Raw genomic sequence first — 19,033 nt, 5'->3', positions numbered from 1 at the left:
GTCTTTTTAACTTCTGCTCTAACTTCCTTTTTTCCTTTTCTGTTTTTTTCTCTTTCTCTCTTCCTACTGTTCGCACTTTCTTTTGTCTTTTATCTCCTTCTGTCTTTCTATTTCTCTTTGGATTTTTTTCTTCCTCTCCCTTTCTTTTCCCCCTCCCTCACGACTTTTTATCTTTTGTTTCTTACGCTTTCTCCCTCTGTCTCTATTTTTTTTCTTTGTCCCGCCCTCTCTCTCTTATTTCTTTATCTCTCTCTTTCCTTCTCTTTAATCTACTAGTCCGGCCCCCAAAATAATGTTTGTTCTATCGTGTGGCCCCCGAGTTAAAATGTGTTTGACACCCCTGGTTTATCGGGTCGAGAAGTCCAACATAGTTGGCGACAGAAAGCATATTCCTCTGCCTTTTGGTGCTTTTGTCCGTCCAGAGTGTTTTGTTGACATGGCCTTTGGAGCAACTTGAAGTTAAAAAATATTTTTGCATACATGATGGAGCTGCAGGCAGCACGGCGGCGCAGTGGTTAGCGCTTGTGCGGCACAGTTCATGTCATGGGAACCTGTCGTGGGTTCAAATCCAGTTGCAGACTTCCTGTGCGGAGTTTGTATGTTCTCCCCGTGCTTGCGTGGGTTTCTCCGGTTTCCTCCCACGTTCCAAAAACATGCATTTCAGGTGAATTGGCCGCTCCAAAATTGTCCCTAGGTGTGAATGAGCGAATGAGTTGTCTGTCCCTGTGTGCCCTGCGATTGACTGGCAACCAGTTCAGGGTGTCCCCTGCCCACTGCCCGATGATTGCTGTACCGCGACCCTACTGAGGATAAGCGGTGCAGCTGATGAGATGAGATGAGATTTAAATAGTAGGTAAAAATACATCAACTATCATATACAACTTGCATATTTTCTAATACTCGTTGAATAAATTTGAATTCATTTGACACCATATGAGGAAAGAGAGAGAGAGAGAGAGAGAGAGAGAGAGAGAGAGAAAGGGAGGAAGAGAGGAAGAGAGGAAGAGAGGGAGAGAGGGAGAGAGGGAGAGAGAGAGAGAGAGAGAGAGAGAGAGAGAGAGAGAGAGAGAGAGAGAGAGAGAGAGAGAGAGAGAGAGAGAAATCCAAGTGAATTGGCCGGTCCAAATTGTCCCTAGGTGTGAATGAGGGAGTGAGTTGTCTGTCCCCGTGTGCCCTGCGATTGGCTGGCAACCAGTTCAGGGTGTCCCCCGCCCACTGCCCGAAGATGGCTGGGATGGGCTCCAGCCCTCCCGCGACCCTAATGAGGATAAGCGGTACGGCTAATGAGATGAGATGTAGCTGCGTCATGTGATTTTATCTGCATGTTGGTTTAAGATCAGGCGATGGTGTCTTTGTAATCCTGTGCAGTCCTTTGAGACATTTTTTGTGATTAAGGACGTCAAAAATAAATGTGACTTGACTACAACATCCCCTGATCTAAAACGTACATGAGGGAAAAGGAAAAACTCAAAACCCTCAACATGAGGAAAATGAAGAAACCTTGAGAAGGAGTTGCAGATGAGGTAATCCCCCTCCCAGGTTAACCAGGCTGCAATGGATTTTGCAATAACAAATAATACAACAGGAAATATAGGTCATTCATAAACTAGGGAATAGAAGTGTGTCTTAAGCCTAGATTTACACAGTTCCACTGAGGTTGCAGATTGATTCTCAGGGGACAGAGCATTCCGCAACACCTGGGCCCGAATGGAGAACGCTTTCGAATCGTGCACACTTTTGCATAATAATCATGGGTAAAAATGAATCTTGGATTGGCTTGCGCACATTATTTTCGGATCCGATTTGAATAAAAATTACATGAGATTTTGTTTGGATTTTCCTTGGCTAACCAATGTGTCAAACATCATTTGGTTTGGATACTACGGGCTGAAGATATTAACAGGGTTGGGTAGTGTTACTTTAACTGGATTACTTTCAATTACTTTTGGATTACTCCAATACCAAATATGCTAATAAAAGACAAAAGAAACGAAATATGAATAAAATGACTCAATTTTGTGCAGGCTTGGGGAGTAACGGAATACATGGAACGGCAAAAATGATGTTGGCAAGCTGTTTGGATTGATTTTCATTTTGTTTCTGTCGTATTTTATGTTAATTTTGCCGGAGATCAAAGAGATCAAAGCCAGGAGAGAAAGCTTACCATGTGTTGTGAGTCATCATTTTATTCATATTTAGTTTATTTTGTCTTTTATTAGCATATTTGGTATTGGAGTCATCCAAAAGTAATTGAAAGTAATCACGTTAAAGTAACCCTACCCAACCCTGATGATTACTGATGCAGGGCCCCTGAGTCTGCTCCGTTGGCTGCAACAGCCGCAGACCCTGATTGGCTGTTGTACTCTTTTTAAACCTCCGCCTTCCTGTCAACATTCGTCAGATCGTCTGCGAACGTTAGCTACATGCAAGGCAAGCTCTTTTGACTCCTGACTATCCTGCCCTGTTTTCCGTCTGATTCCCGTTGCCGACCCGTTTTCTGAACCCGTTTACGTTTTTGCTCCTCTGTACCGGCCAGGGTTGGGTAGGGTTACTTTAACTGGATTACTTTCAATTACTTTTGGATGACTCCAATAACAAATATGCTAATAAAAGACAAAAGAAACTAAATATGAATAAAATGACTACATTTTGTGCAGGCTTGGGGAGTAACGGAATACATGGAACGGCAAAAATGATGTTGGCAAGCTGTTTGGATTTATTTTCATTTTGTTTCCGTCACATTTTATGTTAATTTTGCCGGAGATCAAAGAGATCAAAGCCAGGAGATAAAGCTAACTACGTGTTGTGAGTCATCATTTTATTCATATTTAGTTTCTTTTGTCTTTTATTAGCATATTTGGTATTGGAGTTATCCAAATACAAAGCAGAAATACTTTTAGGCGCTCCTGCCCCGTCTACTTACCCGTTTTCCGTTCCCGACATCGCCATGGCACAGAAAATCCACTTCCGCGTTCAGAGCGACATGCTTCCCGTGTCCTGCAATCACCGGATCTTGGGCGCAACCCTTTCTCTTTCTTCCAATAAAACTTGTGAGAAACGCTACGCAAGTGGGTCCTGTCTCCGTTCTGGTCCTGACAATTCTCGAGTAAAAACAATACTTGCAGGCGAGTTCAAGTGAGTTTTCTTTTCCCCTGCTAGAATCATTGATCATAAAAGACATTGCGCTCATTTTCTACATTGTACTAAAAAGCTCAGACACTTGAGTTATAGCACTGTAATAAACTTTATTGGGAATTAACATACAATCTTTATAACGCAGACGGACGGTGGGAAGCCCATATAGCAGAAATGCTTTTAACAAATCTATACGAATCTCACAAAGTCATACATTTATGATAGAGTGTCATATAATTTTAATTCTGTTCCAGCTGAACATATGGCCTCAGAGTGCACTGAAGAGATGATGGTATGTTAATGTTGCTGAAATATAAATGGAAAGTATACTATGGAGAAGGCTAGTCTGGATGTCAGTGTCAATCAAAACATGGACGTTATGCTCCGTCTGGAATCAAAAAATGGCTGAGATGCCCACAAAAATTATGAATATTAATAGAAAAGTGTTCCTTCTGCTACGAGTTGTGTTTAGGATCATGTTTTCGCCAAAGAAACGCTTAAAAAAATGTTGCATGAATAAAGAAATGACGACACACGCCGCTCTTGAGAAAAATACCTCAATTATTGTTTTTTCGTGGGCATTTATGGTTTACAATATAAAATATAAAAAAATACAAAAAAAAGGAGATATAAGTTTTGGAAAACAGTACTCTCGTGTGAAATCATGTCTATTATTGTCATTATTTTATTTTCCCCTTTTGTCATGTCCAGCATGGTCGCCATGACAACCAGCTGGCCCCGCCCCTTGGCACCGGCTGTAACAGATTGTCTAAATTGCGTTTGTGCTTCTTAAGGGCGGGTTTGCTGGATCATTGCATTATTCTGTTCTGTTTTGCTCTGTTCTGTTTTGTTTGACTCGAGGAAGACCTGTCATGCCCGTTTGTCTGAGTTAGTGCCTTTAAGCCTGTTTTGTGAGTATTTCCTAGTCTGAGTTTCTGATTGCCTGTAAGCCTGTTTTTGTTTTTGTCCCTGCGTGTTGGACAACTTTTATTTTCTAAATAAAAGTAACTGATCTTTACGCAATTGAGTTCACACTGCCTGCCTCCCTGGTCCGGTTTCGTGACACCTTTATACAGTAGATTTTTCTTACAATGTAAATCTAAAAGAATGCAAAAAATAATTTTGGGGTCTAAAAAAGACCACTGTAGGGGAGTTATTTTGGCTATCGCTAGAAAATGCACCAGGCAAAGACTTAAGTTTTTTAGCCAGCTGCAGCCGGGGAGATGAGCTCTTTCCATACTCTCTTACTCAATCTCTGTGTTTTATTGAGATCACAAGACATGGAAAAGTAATAGTATGTTGAGACAAAAGACCAAAGTCCAGCCCCCTTGGAAAAGTACCAACACATTCAAAAAAAGACAGGAGGACTAAGAGACAACATTAAACTGATTAGAAAAACACACCTTTAGTAAATACGTTTAAGCCTACTTTACAATAAGACATAACAGAGAACAATTTGGATTCATGTTTTACTCATGTCCATGTTATGTGAAAAACATGTATCTCTATTTGTTCGTCCTTTATTTCTATTTGTGGAATTTTTATAATTGTACTCTGGTCCGGATGTGGCCCACAAGCCATGAGTTTCACACCTATGGTCAAGAGCGAATTATTGTGTTAAATCTATAGTCGGCCGATTCTTACTCTCCTTTACCTTTTTGTCTTTTGTCTTTAATTCAGGTTTCAAGCTGAGAAAGCGTCAGATCACCAACGAGCCCACGGGTGGCCCCGCTAACTGCCCACACCTTGTGGAAGCGCTACCTTGCGACCAACCCAGTTGCTACGATTGGCGACCAATCGGGCTGGAGAGATGCACGCCCGTGGAGCAAAAGAATTGTGGTCCTGGAACGCAACTTGTCCGGGTCCAGTGCGTCAACAGCAATGGTAAGATCCCAGTTTTTTTATTGAAAGTTTCAGGTTGCTTGCCTAATCTCCAACACATAGTCTAATCTGCCAATGTGTAGATGTGTGCTGGACACTGGGTACTGAAATGAAGTTAAATATTGTTAGCATCTTCCAAAACTCCACCAGTTTCCCGCGGAAATTTACTGAAATATCTTAAAATATCAATTTTGAGTCTCATTATTGTTTAATGGGCATGAAAACTGTTCTAACACACCTCCTACCAGTGCCCCAACCAGGGTTTGAAATGGACACAGGGATGTCCAATTATAACACATCTGTGCCACATGATCCAGAACCCTTTACAAGAACAATTTAGAACATTACATGTTGTCGGGTTATTGTGTAATTTAATTTCCACCACCACAACGAAACAAAATGAAAATAAATCCAAACAGCTTGCCAACATCATTTTTGCTGTTCCATGTATTCCGTTACTCCCCAAGCCTGCACAAAATGTAGTCATTTTATTCCTATTTAGTTTCTTTTGTCTTTTATTAGCCTATTTGGTATTGGAGTAATCCAAAAGTAATTGAAAGTAATCAAGTTAAAGTAACCCTACCCAACCCTGGCCGGTACAGAGGAGCAAAAACGTAAACAGAAAACGGGTCGGCAACGGGAATCAGACGGAAAACAGGGCAGGATAGTCAGGAGTCAAAAGAGCTTGCCTTGTATGTAGCTAACGTTCGCAGACGATCTGACGAATGTTGACAGGAAGGCGGAGGTTTAAAAAGAGTACAACAGCCAATCAGGGTCTGCGGCTGTTGCCGCCAACGGAGCAGACTCAGGGGCCCTGCATCAGTAATCATCAGGGTTGGGTATGGTTACTTTAACTGGATTACTTTCAATTACTTTTGGATGACTCCAATACCAAATATGCTAATAAAAGACAAAATAAACTAAATATGAATACAATGATGACTCACAACACGTGGTAAGCTTTCTCTCCTGGCTTTGATCTCTTTGATCTCCGGCAAAAATAACAAAAAATGCGACAGAAACAAAATGAAAATAAATCCAAACAGCTTGCCAACATCATTTTTGCCGTTCCATGTACTCCCCAAGCCTGCACAAAATTTAGTCATTTAGTCATATCACTAAATATATACCAGCTCGGTGGCCTTGGGGGTATGGCGCCTGCCTCGAGACTGGGAGGTTGTGGTTTAAGCCTCGGCCGAGTCATACCTAAGACCTAAACATTGGTACCTGTTGCCTCCCTGCTTGGCGTTCAGCATTAGGGGTTGGAATTAGGTGGTTTGGTCACCTAATGACTCCCAACACCTCAGTTGGGTTGAGCGAGGGGCTGGGAATCCCCTCCTCCAAATCAATCTCCCAAAAAGAGTCAGAAATGACTCTGGCCACCTCCCACTAGGGGGATATGGCTGTGGTATATATATATTCCGTTACTCCCCAAGCCTGCACAAAATTTAGTCATTTTATTCCTATTTAGTTTCTTTTGTCTTTTATTAGCATATTTGGTATTGGAGTAATCCAAAAGTAATTGAAAGTAATCAAGTTCAAGTAACCCTACCCATCCCTGGTTGTATAGAATATAGTATAAAAGGCACACCTAGACCATAATTTCCCTTACAGTTCTCAACAAGGTCGAAAAGAGAACCGCCCTTGTTTTCACGAAAACGAGTTCCCCTCGCTTTGATGATTTTTATGCACGACAAGGTTTTTGACTCCCCGCCTGCCATAAGCGCTGACTTCAACCTCCTTCTTTTCACAAGCACATTATTTCCCAGTAAATCAAACCCCACTCAGCGCATAACTCCCCCTTTCCCACTTTGATCGCTGCTTCTTTTATGTACATACATTTTGCATCATTTACTAGCCATTCCCACTCAATGAGAAGGGCCACCTCGAGTGCCATTCACTCGGAAATGTTATCACCTGCCGCTGAATGGATGGCTCTTTGACGCCTCCGGCGCCGAGACGGACCGCCACCATCGATCCGCTTGCCTCCGATCTCTCCTCTTTCGGATGGAAATGGATTTTCTTCTTCTTTGTTTTTTTTTTTTCGTCACGCTTTACTCCGAGGGATAAGGTCACAGGGGCAACAGGTGAAGGTCGTTCATTGAAAATAGGGACGTTTTTTCCCGGTTGAGTGATACACATCTGCTTGAAATGCATTAAAATGGACTTCGTTAAATAAATAGTTACCGTAAATTCCGGACTTTAGAGTGCACCTGATTATAAGCCGCACCCACCAGATTTTAAAAGGTAAACCGATTTTGTACACACACAAGCCGCACCTGTATATAAGCCGCATGCGCCCACATTTAAACATGTAACACAAAATTAACCCAAACCCGACTTCAAACCCCGCGATTGAGACTAAATGTCCTTCATTAAAGTCCACAGTCCAAAAATCACAGCCTGCAAAATGAACGGAAAATGATACCGGTGCTTAAGGTTTGATGCAGACCTGCAGAGTCCGGGTCCCGTTGAAAGTAATCCAAGAAAAAAAGTGTATACTTCCAAATGTAAGGGTGGGAAAAATATATCAGATGAACACATTTACTGACGCAACTCCTTTTTCTCTAACCAACTTTTTACCCCCTCTTCTTTCCTTGTCTGTCCCTCACCTTTAGCGGTCCCCACTCAAACTCGGCACCCCGCGTTTGTTCCGCCCCTCATTTTTCATTCTCACGTGCAAAACATATCAGAATAAGTGTCTAAAATAAATACAAATAAATACATTACAAAAATATACAGTTGCAAATACATATTATACATGGGTTACACATATTTACAAAGAAAGACGGTACACCGAGAGAGTTTTCAAAGCTTTAATAATAATAATATAGTTTTGACAGGGCAGTTAATAGTAGCAACACTCGAGGGCCGCTGGCGGCCATTAGAAAATTTACATAAATTGGCCGCATCACTGAATAAGCCGCAGGGTTGAAAGTTAGGGGAAAAAGTAGTGGCTCATAGTCCGAAATTTACAGTAAATAGAATAGAATAGAATATAATTTATTGTCATTGTTACAAAATGGGTTAACATATTGTTACAACGAAATTGGGCATGACCCTCCAGTTTCACACATTCACAGTGAGGTAAAGAAACTAAGAAGATAAGGAACAGAGAAAACAAGGTTATAAAACAAGGAGGATAAGGTTAAATGTACATTATAAATAAAATATAAAATTATAAATGTAAATGGGGCGGCAGGAGGTAGGTAATGCGCTCATCTTTGGATCAAGAGGTCGCAGGTTCGATTCCCGGTTCTTCCGTGTCCTTGGGCAAGACATTGAATCCCTAATGCCCCTGACAAGCAGGTAGTTGCCTTGCATGGGTAAGTGTTGAAGCGCTTTTGGGGGTCTTCAGTGACTTGAAAAGCGCTATAAAAATGCAGACCATCTAATAGTTAATTAAACAATATATATGTCTCCATTTTCATATGTTGCCCTTTATAAATATGACTCGGTTACATTAGCTTCAGTAATAATTGATATTAGGGCTGCAACTAATAATTGTTTTCATAATCGGTGAATCTGTTATTTTTTCGAAGAATCGGCCGCTTATAATAAAAATGTGTGTAGGGATTTTTCTAACTTTAATTTTGGAAAATCATTAGGAATGAATCTTTACTGCGATCAGTAAACGAAATTGCCTATCGTTGTTGCTGGTGCTCCATCATAAATCTTATTTTTTTCTCTGAAGGTTGCTAGAATTTCCTACACTGATAAAATTAAATAATGTACTTACTGGTGTTATTTGAGTTCTGATATGAATTACAATCCCAATAAAATGGAATAAATGAACCAGGCCAATTGAAATAGCACACACACAATTTATTAACACAGAGACTTAATGATCGAAAAAAAGAGGGAAGGGGGCGCCGGAGATTATGGGAGATGTCGACTGCTGAAAGTTACCAGAACAGAGATAAAGTTATAATGCTCGCTGATTTGTTGAAATTCCCTTGTACAGAAAAAAAAACGCTCATTCCCAAGAACCAGCAAACATGGTGTTAAATTTGAAACCGTCTTCTTACTTGTTGTTGGGGAGAGATTTGGTCTCGTGCGCCGATATGGCTCATGTGCCGGCCTGCACAGCTGCGCCGGCATGCAAGGCAATAGCAAAGAGGGCAAACTATCGATCAGTTCCTCTTTTTTTGTATGGACCAGTGACACTTGACCAGATCATGCCTCAATAGGCATGGTCTTAGATATCTGATCATGCAGCTATTGGCGTGGTCTTAGATATCTGATACTCACAGTATCGGGTAACAGTCATTGAAGTTGCTAAACTTGTTAGAAAGCCAAAGAAGTGAGAAATTTGCGTAATGTTTTGTACTTGAGAATGCCCCTCCAATCGACACAATTACGTATAGTGAGAACGCTATTTGAACAACAAGAGTATGAGTATGGATGTTAAAAGGGGACTGTATGAGAGTGTGATTGTGCCGACTGTGTTGTATGGTGCAGAGACTTGGAGCCTGAATGCAGATTTGAGAAGGAAATTAAATGTTTTTGAGATGAAGTGTTTGAGGAGTATGTTAGGACTGACAAGATTGGATGGGTTGAGGAATGAAATTGTGAGAGTCAGAACTGGAGTAGTAGTGGAACTGAGCAAGCGTGTGGATAAGAGAGTACTCGGTTGGTTTGGACACATGGAGAGGATGGATGAGGAGGGAATGTTTACAGAGCAGAAGTCAATGGAAGGAGACCAAGAGGAAGGCCGCGCTTGACGTGGATGGATGGTGTTATGAGTGCACTGCAGGAAATAGGTCTAAATATAATGGAAGCTAGAGCTCTTGTTGGTGATAGAAAGGAGTGGAGAGGTGTTGTGAAAGGATTAGTGGGATTGTGGACGCGTTCTTAAGGATGGGCTGGGCACCCGTATGATGCGGCAGGGGTAAACCAGCGAAAGCTGTCGGCCCTGCTGTTGAACAAAAGAGTGTGTTGTGTCACCCTGACCCGAGTGACAAGGCCGCTTTCTGGTGTCCCGTTTCATCTGGATGGACGAAAGCATGACCAACTTGGGTGCCGAGGTGCCTAACTTGTTTGGGTGTTTGGGCAATTGGGTTGGCCATGGTCCATAAAAATGTGTGTGTTTTTTGTTTTTGTTATTTATTTCCCTTTTATTTTCTTTGTTATTATATGTGTGTGTCTTGCTGCCGGTCACCCCTCTTGAGGGATATGACCAAGGTAGATAGATAGATAGATAGAGAACACTATTTCTTAAATACATTGCATTGGGTGTTTTAATTACATTCAAAACGTCATGTTATCAGATTTCATTTTAGTACATGGTGAATTGGTACGATCGGTAACCGTCCAAAAGAGGATGCAGTCATTCCATCCATTCCAAAGTTCTGAGTTATTTGGAAGTCAAATTTGTACCGTGCTTATTTGCCCTATATGTGTATATTAAAGAAATATGCACACGATTATTTTACGAATGTATGGTTGAATGTAAATACTAACGGAAAATGAAATATCACAGAATACAGACAGTTAAAAACATTTGTTTCCCTGGAGAGGGATGGACACCACCAGGCAGTACTTGTCCAAGACACCCCGTTGGAAATGGGGCCCCTACGACCCTAGTGGTGAAGGGAAAATACAGAAATATTAGAGGCAAAAATACACAGAACTTTAGTCAGAAATCTGAACTTTCTCGTCTGTAACTTCCGATTTTTTCTTTTTATAATCCTACGCATGGACTTCTCATAACAAGTTGTCTATTTATGCTCAGGAGATCCAATGGATGAGAGCTTCTGCTCATCCACCCCGCCCCCGGATCCCGTAGCCTGCCAGGTGCCTTGCTCAAAGGACTGCGTGCTGAGCGACTGGACGGCGTGGTCAACCTGCTCTCAGACCTGCTCCAGCAAAACCGTGGAAGGAAAGCAGATGAGGACAAGATCCATTCTGGCCTACAACGCCGGCGAGGGTAAGGAAGCGAGTATCTCGTTGCAGATTTCCACTTTCGGAAAAGATCGGATTACAGTGACCACCGGAATTATCGTGGGGGTTACTTTTAAAAAAAATGACCCGTAATAGCATGCGTTAATTTCTTACATTTATTTGTAATTAAGTCATTTATTAATAAACAAACCCTTGATACATCCCCAATCATTAACTCATTCAATGCCAATCATTTTTCCAAATTGAAATTTCTCCATTTTTGCCATTTAGACTCATTTTTTTAGGTTTGAAAAATATAGTTCCAATAACGTGATCACAGGACTCCGGTCACCATGGCGATCACAGAACGTCATCCCTCTCTGACCAGACGATGACGGGACTCTGTCTTTTCAATTAACTGCCCATTACTATATGTCCTTATCTCCTGACTCTCACCACTTCACTACACCTAACCGCCATATAGAGTCACCGACGCACTCATTTGCTGGAAAAACGAAGCACCCAGAGCAAGAAAGGCTTCCTCGATGTGTGGACAAAGATCTAATCCGCTCCTGCCATCTTACGTCACGTCATGTTTATTTGTATGGCCCTCAAAAGGAAGAAAAAAACAAAATAAAAATAAAACATTGAAAAAATAGTAACCAAAATTAACAATACAAAACAATAAAGAAACAGGCCTGAACTAAACGTTCCGTGCACATCCGAAAGAATGTGATCGCCATAGTGACCAGAATCATGTGATCACGTCATTAGAACTACATTTTTCTAAGCCTACAAAAATGAGTCACTGGTTATTTATCACACTGGGGATTTCATCTCATCTCATCTCATCAGCCGTACCGCTTATCCTCATTAGGGTCGCGGGGGGACTGGAGCCCATCCCAGCAATCTTCGGGCAGTGGGCAGGGGACACCCTGAACTGGTTGCCAGCCAATCGCAGGGCACACAGGGACAGACAACTCATTCACTCATTCACACCTAGGGACAATTTGGACCGGCCAATTCACCTGAAATGCATGTTTTTGGAACGTGGGAGGAAACCGGAGTGCCCGGAGGAAACCCACGCAAGCACGGGGAGAACATACAAACTCCGCACAGGAAGTCTGGAGCTGGATTTGAACCCACGACAGGTTCCCATGACATGAACTGTGCCGCACAAGCGCTAACCTCTGCGCCGCCGTGCTGCCACACTGGGGATTTATCATACTGAAAGCATTCCCAGAGGCTTGATACTTAGCAATGAACCGCGTCAAACCCTATATAATAGTGTTTTGAAATAAAACAAGAAAAACATTTATTTATGTTTTGGCCCTTAGGGACGAAGCTTCTGAAAATATATTTATACAATATGGCGTTAAATGAGTTAATTCAAACACCTTAAAGCCCCTGAATGTAATATTTGACCACTAGATGGCACTGTGCTGTCTTGTATGAGTGACAGTGACACTGGACAGCGTGGCGGCAGGATGCCGGACAAACATGGCGCCCATCTAATGGAAAATTAACAGTGTTTTTTAATAAATAGAATTAGAAACGGTATAAGAAGGGCACTAAATATTCCACACTGTCCCTTTAATAAAAAAGTTGTGATTTAATCATCTCTGAAAAGATAAAAAAGAGAAAAAAATAAATAGGATTTTTAATTAATTTGATTTTCCCAAACCTTTTCTGTAAAATGTGACATCAGTTCCTGTTTCTTCTCATTGTTTGTCTTGTGTGTCCTCATTCACAGTCACTGACATGGTTGTTGCCTGGATCACTGTTATGGAGGGTAACTCAACTAGTTGGAGCCACTAGTTAGCGTGGTTAGCATGTTAGCACTTGCTAATTATGGTCATGAGACTAGTAAATGTTTAGCACCTGTAGTTTAGTCCAGGCGTGTTTTTTTATTGTTTTGTCGTGTTATTTTTTGTTATTATTCAAATTTTGCTTTGTGTTTGTCTTTTTGCATTCGATTCGGTATTATATTTATCATTGCATTTTTTTAATTATCATACTTTTTTTCTTTAAGGTCTTTCGCGGGTACCCAAATTTCCGGAACTTTTGGGTAAATCGTCATCGTGACTAGATGAATGTGTCATCGTTTACAAGTTAAAATTGTGCTGCATTTGTGGACACTCGGAACTTCCGACATTTGAAAAATCCACCGTATTTTCACAATGATATGGCGCACATTAAAATGTTTCTGCGAAATTTGTGATGCGCCCTATAGAGCGGTGTGTGCCATGTGTGTGTTGTGGACATCAAGTAGAGGACGCCATGTAACTTTTAAAAAAAATATGAGTATGTTTGAGTATGGAGTACTTGTGTGTAATGGTGTATGCGTGTATCTAATACGTTCTTTGAGTTCTGATATGAATTACTAATCCCAAGAAAATTAAATCAATAAATTCTGCCGTTTAATATAGCAAACACAGAAAATCAATGATAGAAAAAAAGGGTTTTGGGTTAGGCGCCGCAGATTATGGGAGTTTTCGACCGCTGAAAGTCTGGAAGTTACTAGCACAAAAAGATAGTTTCTGCTATAATGCTAGTCGATTTGGGGAGATCCCCTTGTACGGAAAAAAACAGTTATCCCAAGAACCAGCAAACATGGAGTTAAATCTTTAGCCGTCACCTTACTTGCATTGCGGAGAGATTTTGTCTCGTGCTCTGGATGGTCGCAACGTATGGCCCACGTGCTGAATTCCAGGCCGCAGGGCTTGGTGCGGCCGTCGTGCGAGACGAACAAGGCAGGCAGACAGGCAAGAGAAAAAGCACAGCCAAATCTTTTTATATGGACGAGTGATGCTCGACCAGATCACGCTTCTATGGGCATGGTTTTAGATATGATACTCTCAGTATCGGGTGACGGTGTTTGAAATTGCAAATTTGTTAGAAAGACAAGGAAGACATTTGTGTAGTGCACTGTACTTGCGAATGCCCCTCTAATAAACATACGTATGTACGGTGAAAACATTATTTTATCAATACACTGCCTTGGATATTTCAATTACATTCAAAACTTCATGTTATCAGATTTCATTACGGTACATGGTGAATTGGTACGTCCGGGAAGTGTACAAAATAGGACACAGTCGTTCCATCCGTTCCAAAATGAGTTATTTTAAACAAAGAAGGTGAAAGTCATTTTTGTGCTAGACTCATTTGCTCTACATACTTTATCATCAATAAATAATAAAGCACAACCAAACCCGTGTTCCCGGTGTAAGGTGGGTGTAGTCGAGGATACCGTAACAGTAAAGGACACCATAGTAACATTAGAGGGTGATGTGTGCGCTAAATGTTGAAGTATTCACGGGCGGTCTGTACATAAGTTGGGCCTTGTTTGGTAGGGGACACCATAATAGCAAAAGACACCATGATAACAATAAAGAGTTAGGTATTGAGGCTAAGGGATGAAGTTTTGGCGCAGGGTTTGTACTTAAACCCCGCGCCATTTCATTCAGTGTGTGCTAAATACAACAATAGCTCACATAATTGTGACTGGTCTCTTAGTCCTTTGAACCATACCGTTGTGAAAATACGGTAAACGAAAAAAATCAAAGCATAAACTACTAAAAGATTTGTGGTTTAATTCCATTCCTCAAAAACAATATTAAAAGCATTGTCTTGAAGTTCTGAATGTCCACTTTCCCCCTGAACCCAAATACCCTGCAAAATAACTCCATGTCAATATTCACCTTGATTTTTTGCAATCCCCTTACTTTCTTTAAACACTAAATTGATGAGTGGGGGTTTAGAAATGCTTAGTTTTAAATGTTGAGCCACATGCTGCTTCTTCACCACTTGATCACAAACAGTAAACCCTTTTTAAATGTTAGTATTTTACAGCATACAACTTCGAGTAGTGCAGTGTAATTGAACACAAGACAAACTGGAATAGTTCTAGATAGATAGATAGATAAATACTTTATTCATCCCCGTAGGGAAATTCACACTTCCAGCAGTATCCTTGTGTTGATTATTAACAGATTAACAGGTATTGTAGTTTAGCAACAGCGGAGTGTATGACGTCGCACGCTAGGCCAAAAGTTTGACGTCCCTGCAGCAGATGGAAATCTTTGTGCCCAGGGTTACCCCACCTCGTGTTCACGTAGATAGCGAGTCCGCTTCCTCTCCGCTTCCCGCAGGCTTTTATGTCCCTGTCTGCCCTAACAGCGCTGAAGCAGGGTAGCTCCACGCTAGCGTCCGGGATGCTAGACGTGAGCCACCTTTCCCTAAAACACAGCAAACTGCTCTCCCTGTACGCTTTGATGTTTTTCACCAGCACTGCCAGTTCGTCAGTCTTATTGGTAGAGGGTTCACATTTCCCATGATTACGGACGGTACCGAAGGCTTATATCGCCGCTAGCCGCTTAGCCTTCACCTTAGCTCCGGCTCTGCAGCCACCATAGGGGCCCCTCATCACGCCGGCACGAGAATTCTTCAGGGCAAGGAGTTGATTCCTTGAATAAACGTATTTTTGTGCATTAGAACCCATAATGATAGGATAGAAAGTAACCCAAAGTGTAGTTGTCAAACGGGACGAAAAACACCGAAGATAGAAGCAGACAATTAAAACAATAAATCACAAAAGGAGCAAAATAACACGGAGCTGCTGGAAAGGCTGCCACTCGCGCCTCTGATCTTATGTTATATGTTAATAATAAGATTTTATTATTCTTTTTGATGGATAAAATACAAGTGTAGTACACTCCCTAACTCCAAACCCGAACCAGGGTTCACTCTACATTTTCCACCCCTCACCTGTGTCTCGTCCCTAGGTGGCGCCGTGTGCCCCAACAGCAGCTCGCTGCAGGAAGTCCGAAACTGCAACGAACACGCCTGCACCGTCTACCATTGGCAAACAGGCCCCTGGGGCCCTTGCGCCGAAGATTCCTCCTCCCGGAAACGCCACCTCCACGGTGGGCCTCGGGAGCTGCTCCAAAGGGGTTCAAACCAGAAAAGTCATCTGCGTGCGGGTTAATGTGGGGCAAGTGCCCCCTAAAAAGTAAGAATTTTAACATTTAATTATAATTTTTTTTTTCAGTCAACTTTTAATCAGAGGGGTCACAAACTTATTTTTACCTGGGGTTTCAAAGTGAGGGTCTAGGTCAGGGGTGTCAAACTAATTTTAACTCGGGGGCCATACGATAGAACAAACATTCTGTCGCGGGCCGGACTAGTAGATTAAAGAGAAAGAAAAAGAGAGATAAAGAAATAAGAGAAAGAGGGAGGGAAAAGAAGAGAGAAGGCGGGACAAAGAAAGAGAGAGAGAGGGGGAGAGCGTGAGAAACAAAAGAGATAAAAAGAGAAGTCGTGAGAGAGAGGGAAAAAAGGGAGAGGAAGAAGGAAATCCAAAGAGAAATAGGAAGACAGAAGGAGAGAAAAGAGACAAAGAGCAACAAAAGAAGAGGACAAGAGAGAAACAGAGAGTGAAGAGACAGAGACAGAGTGGAGAAAGGGTGGAGAGAGAAGAGGGGAGAGAGAGAGAGAGAGAGAGAGAGAGAGAGAGAGAGAGAGAGAGAGAGAGAGAGAGAGAGAGAGAGAGAGAGAGAGAGAGAGAGAGAGGAGAGGAGAGAGAGAGAGAGAGAGAGAGAGAGAGAGAGAGAGAGAGAGAGAGAGGAGAGAGAGAGAGAGAGAGAGAGAGAGAGAGAGAGAGAGAGAGAGAGATTTATATATATAGAGAGAGGGAGAGAGAGAGATTTATATATATAGAGAGAGGGAGACATATAGATTTATATATATAGAGAGAGGGGAGACATATAGATTTATATATATATATATATAAGAGATAAATAGATTTATATATATATATAGAGATAAATAGATTTATATATATATATATATATAGAGATAAATAGATTTATATATATATATAATATATAGAGATAAATAGATTTATTATATATATATATAGAGATAAATAGATTTATATATATATATATAGAGATAATAGATTTATATATATATATATAGAGATATATAGATTTATATATATATATAGAGATATATAGATATAGAGAGAGATATATAGATATAGAGAGAGAGTTATAGAGAGAGATATAGAGATATAGAGAGAGAGATATAGAGATATAGAGAGAGAGATATAGAGATATAGAGATTAGAGAGAGAGATATAGAGATATAGAGAGAGAGATATAGAGAGAGATATAGAGATATAGAGAGAGAGATAGAGAGAGAGATAGAGAGAGAGAGATAGAGAGAGAGATATAGAGGGAGAGATATAGAGAGAGAGATAGAGAGAGAGATATAGAGATATAGAGAGAGAGATATAGAGAGAGAGATATAGAGAGAGAGATATAGAGATATAGAGAGAGAGATATAGAGATATAGATATAGAGATATAGAGAGAGAGATATAGAGAGAGAGATATAGAGAGAGAGATAGAGAGAGAGAGATATAGATATATAGAGAGATATATATAATATATATAGATATATATAGAGAGAATATATATATATAGAGAGAGAGAGAGAGAGAGAGAGAGAGAGAGAGAGAGAGAGAGGAGAGAGAGCGAGAGAGACGAGAGAGAGAGAGAGAGAGAGAGAGAGAGAGAGAGAGAGAGAGAGAGGAGAGAGAGTAGAGAGATATATATATATATATATAGAGAGAGAGATAGATAGAGAGAGATATATATATATATAGAGAGAGCGGAGATATATATATATATATAATATATATATATATATATATATATATATATATATATATATATATATATATATATATATATATATATATATATATATATATATATATATATATATATATATATATATATATATATATATATATATATATATAGAGAGAGAGAGAGAGATGTATATATATATAGAGAGAGAGAGATGTATATATATATAGAGAGAGAGAGAGAGAGAGCGAGAGAGAGGCACCTGACTTTGGCAACATCAAGTTGACATATTTCAACCTGTAGCTTGTTTTTCTCTTGCGCTTCTCTGAGTGTTGTCTCGCGGGCCGGATTCAATTCCTTAGCGGGCTTGATCCGGCCCGCAGGCCGCCTGTTCGACACCCGTGCGCTATTAATCGACTAGCCGTGCTGTACGCTAAAAAGGGCAAAATAACGTCGCCTGTTAAACAAATGTAAAACTGAAAAAAGCGTATTTTCAAACGACAATGTCTCGCCTGGATGTTAAAAACGAATCGAATGAAAAAAAAAAATGACGGAGAGAGAAAAAAAAGAAGAAAAAAACATGAAAAACAAACAAAGAGGATGACAGGCTTCCCTCTCCCGAGTGGTATCTTCCCTTCGCAGCCTCGCTTGGGTAAATAAAAATCAAATAGGCGCTTTCTAGAAAGCCTAATTAGCTGCTGCCACTTGCCATTGATGATAATGACTGTAATTAAGCGCCATTGATAGTTTAAGGCAATTTAATCAGCAGGCAGATGCTAATAAATAATACTGCTTTTTCTCGGAACGACTGCGCGTTCACCGGCAAGGATTTAGAACGTTAAATATGTCATTTACTGATCCAGAAAATATGCTTCTGCTCTGTTTTTTTTTTTTATTACCTCTCGGCTTAGAGCAGGGCTGTCAAACAGGCGGCCCGCGGGCCAGATCAGGCCCGCTAAGGATTGAATCCGGCCCGCGAGACAACACTCAGAGAAGTGCAAGAAAAAAACAAGCTGCAGGTTGAAATATGTCGACTTGATGTTGCCAAAGCCAGGTGCCTTGAACAAAGGCACTGTACTTGCATTTATTTTTCTCTCTCTCTCTCTCTCTCTCTTTTCCACTCCTTTTCTCCCACTCTCTGTCTCTCTCTCTTTCACTCTCTGTGTGTCTCTCTCTCTCTCTCTCTTTCTCTTTCTCTTTTTCTCTTTCTCTTTTTCTCTTTTTCTCTTTTTCTCTTTCTCTTTCTCTCTCTCTCTCTCTCTCTCTCTCTCTCTCTCTCTCTCTCTCTTCCTTTGTTGCTCTTTCTCTCTCAGTGTCTTTTAACCTGTTTTGCTCTAACTTCCTCTTTTCCTTTTCTCTCTTCTCTTTCTCCTCTTCATACCCTTTGCGCTTTCTTTTCTGTTTCTCTCCTTCTGTCTTTCTATTTCTCTTTGGATTTCTTTCGTCCTCTCCCTTTCGTTTTCCCCTCTCTCACAAC

At 40.8% G+C, this 19,033-nt stretch overlaps 1 protein-coding gene and 1 long non-coding RNA gene across 2 annotated transcripts in view; one reads left to right on the top strand and one right to left on the bottom strand.

The window, feature by feature from the left end:
* LOC148372974 (thrombospondin type-1 domain-containing protein 7A-like) overlaps positions 1-19,033 on the bottom strand; it is a 339,221-nt gene that overhangs the window by 127,720 nt on the left and 192,468 nt on the right. The window contains exon 9 of the mRNA XM_088327730.1: positions 15,754-15,874. Within this exon, the coding sequence (XP_088183856.1) occupies positions 15,754-15,874 (121 nt within the window). The remainder of the gene's footprint in view (positions 1-15,753; positions 15,875-19,033) is intronic.
* LOC148372976 (uncharacterized) lies at positions 12,658-15,909 on the top strand. Its single transcript, XR_015849578.1, has 3 exons — positions 12,658-12,691; positions 12,932-12,967; positions 15,687-15,909. It is a non-coding gene; the product is annotated as an uncharacterized LOC148372976 (long non-coding RNA).

The sequence above is a fragment of the Urocampus carinirostris genome, chromosome 2 (assembly GCF_059441175.1).
Source record: "Urocampus carinirostris isolate Australia breed hairy pipefish chromosome 2, RoL_Ucar_1.0, whole genome shotgun sequence".
NCBI classification, from domain to species: domain Eukaryota; kingdom Metazoa; phylum Chordata; class Actinopteri; order Syngnathiformes; family Syngnathidae; genus Urocampus; species Urocampus carinirostris.
This window is presented reverse-complemented; position numbering and strand designations above follow the sequence as displayed.